At 39.3% G+C, this 5,430-nt stretch overlaps 1 protein-coding gene across 1 annotated transcript in view; it reads right to left on the bottom strand.

The window, feature by feature from the left end:
* Positions 1–5,430, bottom strand: part of LOC104955082 (inositol 1,4,5-trisphosphate receptor type 1) — a 77,495-nt gene that overhangs the window by 48,119 nt on the left and 23,946 nt on the right. Inside the window, exons 9-16 of the mRNA XM_010782314.1 lie at positions 4,573–4,719; positions 4,295–4,390; positions 4,014–4,058; positions 3,120–3,274; positions 1,500–1,599; positions 1,016–1,176; positions 773–914; positions 444–602 (exon numbers count right to left, since the gene is read on the bottom strand). Of these exons, the coding sequence (XP_010780616.1) occupies positions 444–602; positions 773–914; positions 1,016–1,176; positions 1,500–1,599; positions 3,120–3,274; positions 4,014–4,058; positions 4,295–4,390; positions 4,573–4,719 (1,005 nt within the window). The remainder of the gene's footprint in view (positions 1–443; positions 603–772; positions 915–1,015; positions 1,177–1,499; positions 1,600–3,119; positions 3,275–4,013; positions 4,059–4,294; positions 4,391–4,572; positions 4,720–5,430) is intronic.

The following is a 5,430-nucleotide window of genomic DNA, read 5'->3' on the forward strand; positions in this document are numbered from 1 at the left end:
GGGGGGGGGGGTACCTTGGTTGGTGATTGGCTAATGGTTACACAAGCCCAAAAACATTATGACATCATAAAGTGGCCAAAATCTGATCAGCTCATTTTCAGACAGGATTGCATATAAATGGATCAGCACAAAAAGAGAGGGGGTCTTTGTTCCTGAAACGTTCACAGAGGGGACACATATGTATGTATAAAAGACATGAAAAAGTGGATTTTGCACAATAGGTCGCGTTTAATAAAGTTGCTAAGTTGGTGAGCCTTGCGAAATACATATGAGATTTAGTTACATGTCATCATATAACAGCTGCTACAGAGCAAAGGCCCTCTTCACTTGCTATCATCAAGGTAGTTTGCAATGTACCTTTACACAAACTACGGCGGCTCATAAAAACATGTTATTTAGTTCCGCTGCCCATAAAGCAGGATCTGAGGTCGGACAAACTTCACCTGGTTCTTGCGATAGTCCTGCTGAGAATGACGCAGAACTCGATAACACAGGCGGCAGATGTGTCTGAAGGGAGCGTGGCGCTGGTCCGCCAGCTCCTCCAGGCGCAGCATGGGCCCGTCTCCACTGTCTGTGAATGGAGCCTGCAGCAGCTTGAAGATCTACAGGGATAAGGTTGTAATCACACTGAAGTTAGAGAAAGGAGAACATGCTGATACAGATGGAAGGTAGTAGGTAGTAGGTAAGCGGGTATGATGTTAAATCTGCAAATTAAAATGTCCTTAATCTTTAAAGAGTTTCAAATATTACATTAACCATCCTACTGCATTACCTGTTTGAGAATATTCTGTTCCCTCATGAGTTTCTGTCGCTCCCTGTTGGGTTTGTTGACCATTATCTCGAGAACATCCTGTCCGTTGTTGGGAATATCGACAACAAAGAACACCAGATCCTCCAGGAGCTTGGTAACCGCTCTGAATAAACATAGAAAAGAGGGGAACAAGGTGAAAACACACACTTCCCTTTTCAGTTTTCTGTTAGAAATTGACAATGTGACACCACTTTGCTTTTTTACCTCCTCTCATTCTGTGTGATGGTTCCCTTCTCCAGCTTTCCTGCGATAGAGGCCAGCACTTTACTGGCATCGTTGGCAAAGTCAAGATCTCTCACTTCAGCGGGGGAGACGGGCACAATGGCAAAAGCCTCTTTGTCCTCTTTCAGTGAAGAAGTGCCGATCTTAAATAAGAAAAGTAATGCACAATTTTATCTTCAATCAGGGATACAGTATATTCAAAATGTATTTCCCAAATACTGTAGAAAGTAAACCCATAATTAAAACTGCCATCACAAAAAATGAACTTGTATTAAAAATCGAATTCCAAAACACTCCCATAACTACACAACAGGGAAAGAGCTGACGTGCATTATTGATGCCCACTTGATGACTTATCAATCTCATTAACCCAGACAGGGTCTCACCTCAGCACTATACAGTCAGGCTGACTGCAGTTTATTAGAGATATACTGTTGCATATTAGTGCAAATGAGCTGTCACTCACACGCAGCATGACAGGCTTTTCCTCCTCCTTGTCAATTGGTTGGTTGGTGCTGTGAACCCATGTGTTTGTGCAAAGGTGCCTGAGGCGCACGTAGGAGTTCCTGAAAACACATTTCTTATATTATTGATTGATGATTTCCAATTGTTTTGTAGCACAAATCCTAGACACTACATACTGACCCTTGATAAGGTAGTGTTCACAATAAGTAACACACAAGGAACACATAGCAGTATTCTCAACGAGGTGTCTCAGTCTTTGGAGAAGACACATACAGATCGAATAAAGAGCAACAAATGGTGAGGTCTCATGGGCACCTTGTTAAAAAATATATAAATAAATAGTGTCTTCTACAATGGTCAAATGTGCATGAAAACTTGATAAAGTACTCTCTCACTATTGTTAGGCTCTTCAATTTATCAGGTTTATCTTTAACTTAAAAGACCAAACATGTATGGCTTTCATTTATTAGAAGAGAGACTACGATAGGTTACAATATTATCTGTGAGAGCAATAAGTACTAATTGGAATATACCTGTAGTGCATTCCTAAAGACAGAGTAGAACTAGATCAGTCTATCAGGGAGTGCACAAGCCTAATTCAACCCAACTTAAGAGGATAATCACCGGCCTTACAACTATTCCAGTGAAATTCAAAGGAAATTATTTCCAGTAATATGTCAAAGAAACACATTGTTCAACATAATTTGTCACTGATGCGAAATACGTTTATCTTCCCCGCAAACAAGCACAAACACATCTGCTCAAGCACAAGCCAAGATCCTGCCAGCAATCTATTTGCTGCAATTCATTATTCTGGAAATCGGTTTCTGTGTAAGCCCTATGAAGAAGAATTACAGAACAGTACGTCATACACTTTTTTACACACACACACACACACACACACACACACACACACACACACACACACACACACACACACACACACACACACACACACACACACACACACACACACACACACTACAGGTTTTATTGCAAACATATTAACCCTTAGATGCATAAGTGGGTCTTTTTTGACCCGGTGAGGTGGCTTTCTTGAAGTAGCTTTGTAATTACATTTTTTTTATCATCTCATATTCCAGCTATTCCTCAAAAAACATGTTTTGGATATCATGCCATTCAAATTTTTTATTTTAATTTTAAGAAATGTTAGTTTTTGTATTATTACCCCAAGCTTCCATAAATGGGTCAAAAATGACCTGCATGCATTTTCTATGGAATTTCGTTTTTTTCAAAATGTAAAAAAATGTCTAAAATTATAAATAGTGACAAATTAAATGTAAAATATTTCTAGTGTGAACCAAAATATAATACTAAATATTATACAAGTGATTTTACTTAACCAACAGGACAAAAATGGCTTAAAAACACATATTATTCTAATACGGGTCCTTTTTGACCCACTTATGGAAGAGTGTAGGGTCCAGTCACTCGTGCATCTAAGGGTTAAGCTGACTAACTGTACAATGGAAGTCTATAATGTAGCTGCTGTTTGGGTTTCAGTGGAAAGAGTGACACAACAGGGATGGACCGTGCTCTTCTCTGTAACAAAGGTCTGAGCAGGTAAAAAAACACTTCTTTACTGTTACGGCCTTCCTACCTTGGTACCAGTGAGTCCCCCCCTCTCAGGGTGGTAGGGTCAAGCTCAAATATGGAGGAGATGTCATTTCCATCGGGCACAGACACCAGGGTGTACATAACTTTGTCCTGGACATTTCTCAATCGAGCCCGTAACGCTTCCTGCTCCAAGTCCAACTGGAGGGAAGATCAAAACAGAGCATGATCAGAAATAGCTGGTATAACAAAAAATAGTTTTAAAACGACAGAGATTTTCATTTTCAGCAACTGATATCATCTGGCACACTTGTATCAGGATTCTTAAGAGTTAATCAGTGACAGCGTTAAACATTAAAAAGATTTGAAGGATTTCCAATGAACCCGTTTCTCAAAAGAACACATGACATTTCTATTTGATCAAATCATTCTCTAAGCCAAAAATGGTTGCCAGAAAATGATGATCTAAACGCCTTTAATTCATTTCCAGATTCCAGAATTCAATATTTGAACACTGCAAAATATTTGTTGTGGCTTGTAGATGTATGAGAGTTAGGTTGTCTATTCTGGTTTACTTAGTTGAGTCCTGCTTTAGGCTCAGCTCAAATACAAATAGTATCCTTTGGGAGCTATTTGCTTTTGAAAGAGACCCAACCCATACTCAAAGTTAAGTTTTAATGTTTTTGTTTTTGTTTTTAAATGTTATAATGAGGGAATAACCCTCAGGAGCAGAGCAACTTTGAGCAGATGTGAGCAGATGTGAGCAGCTGTGGCAAAGAACTGAAGCACCAAGCAGAAGCAAGCAGTCATGGTGAAAGGCTGCCATCTGCCGGTGACTGAGGTATAATACAACCACAGGCTGCAAAAAGACATGCAGTAGTCTCCAGCAGGAAATGTATTCTACTAAAGTAACTTTACAATATTCATATTTCCCACTTACTGAGGAGCGGGACTCCAGGCACTCCTCTTCATAATCTGGATTCACCTGCAAAAACACAGAGCAGTTCCCAACCTAGAATACCTCCTTATTTTATTGTCAATTCAAAATGTAACTTCAATGTATGTTTCCCTGGTCTTACAGGCCGCTTTACAGTCAAGTTACAATATAATTTGAGCAATGTTAATACCTTCAAACAGCGCAAAAAAAATCCATAAAATATATTGACAGTGTTTGAGGTTGGCTTGTTGTAATGAGTTAAAAAGTGTCTGTGCTTCTCTCACCTCTGCAGCCAGGTAGTGTCCGGTGGCCAGGTGTTTGAACCTGAACAGGCTGTTCCAGTAGCCGGCCCCCCCTCTGCAGGGATCATGCTGCACAACCTGACACCGAAGCACAGAGCAGTCCAATATTAAACCAATGCATGCAATTTATATAAAAGATGTGGTGGACAGATGCTTATTTTATGTTAACCCCTGGCACACAAAGCATTTTGAATTTCCTCACCACACAGTATATACATACCACCATTGGCAAAATCAACTTTAAAAATATTCTTCCTCACCTCTATCTCCCATAGGGCTTTACTGCTTGTTGCTGAGGTAGCTGACTGTCGCCCAGTAGTGCGGAGAAAAACATATTGTTTTTTTCTGTGATCATCACAGGTGAGGAATTTCTCCTGCTCGGCATGAAATAACCGTACCACATCGCCCTGGGGAGGAGGAGAACATGTGTTACTGTCATATTTATTCCTAACTTTAAAACCAAATCATTACAGAAAAAAAAAAGATTTAATGTTGTGTTTCCATATAAAATTTGACAAGATACATTCTTTGTAAGAACAATGCACCAATCCATCTTCATTTAAATCTCAACTCTTCAGAATATCTTTAAACATGTTAATAACCTTGTGTGTTTTATATTTTAGGTGCATTGTTTCTAAAAAAACATGTTTAATTGTAATATCTGTAAAGTGTCTTTGAGTACCTCTCAGCACTCTATAAATAACATGTATTATTATTATATTCCAGAAGTTTCCTAAAATAATTAGATCACTTATATTTTAGAGAGGCCATTTGGTTATACCAGGGGTCTGCAACCCGCGGCTCTTACCTTGAGCTTGGACAAAGATAAGAAGAAAATAAAATGAAAATATTTGTAGGAATATCTATATTTTGTTGCTGGGTTGAAAATGTTTCGTATCTTGTATTTTGAGGTGATAGTGTGACACATACAAGAAAAAATCTAAAATATGCGTCATATCCTGCTACGGTCCCGCGCCAGCGCCTTTTTCTTGCAGGTGAATAACCTGACCCCCGGCTCGCTGATCAAAGAAAATAAAAAGTATCGGAGGAACACAGAGGATTTAATTCTGCGTGGACAGAGTTATATGCTTTCACAGCAAACGATGCTGGCTTACCGG

This window comes from Notothenia coriiceps, unplaced genomic scaffold (assembly GCF_000735185.1).
Source record: "Notothenia coriiceps isolate Sejong01 unplaced genomic scaffold, NC01 NC01_scaffold00000496, whole genome shotgun sequence".
NCBI lineage: Eukaryota > Metazoa > Chordata > Actinopteri > Perciformes > Nototheniidae > Notothenia > Notothenia coriiceps.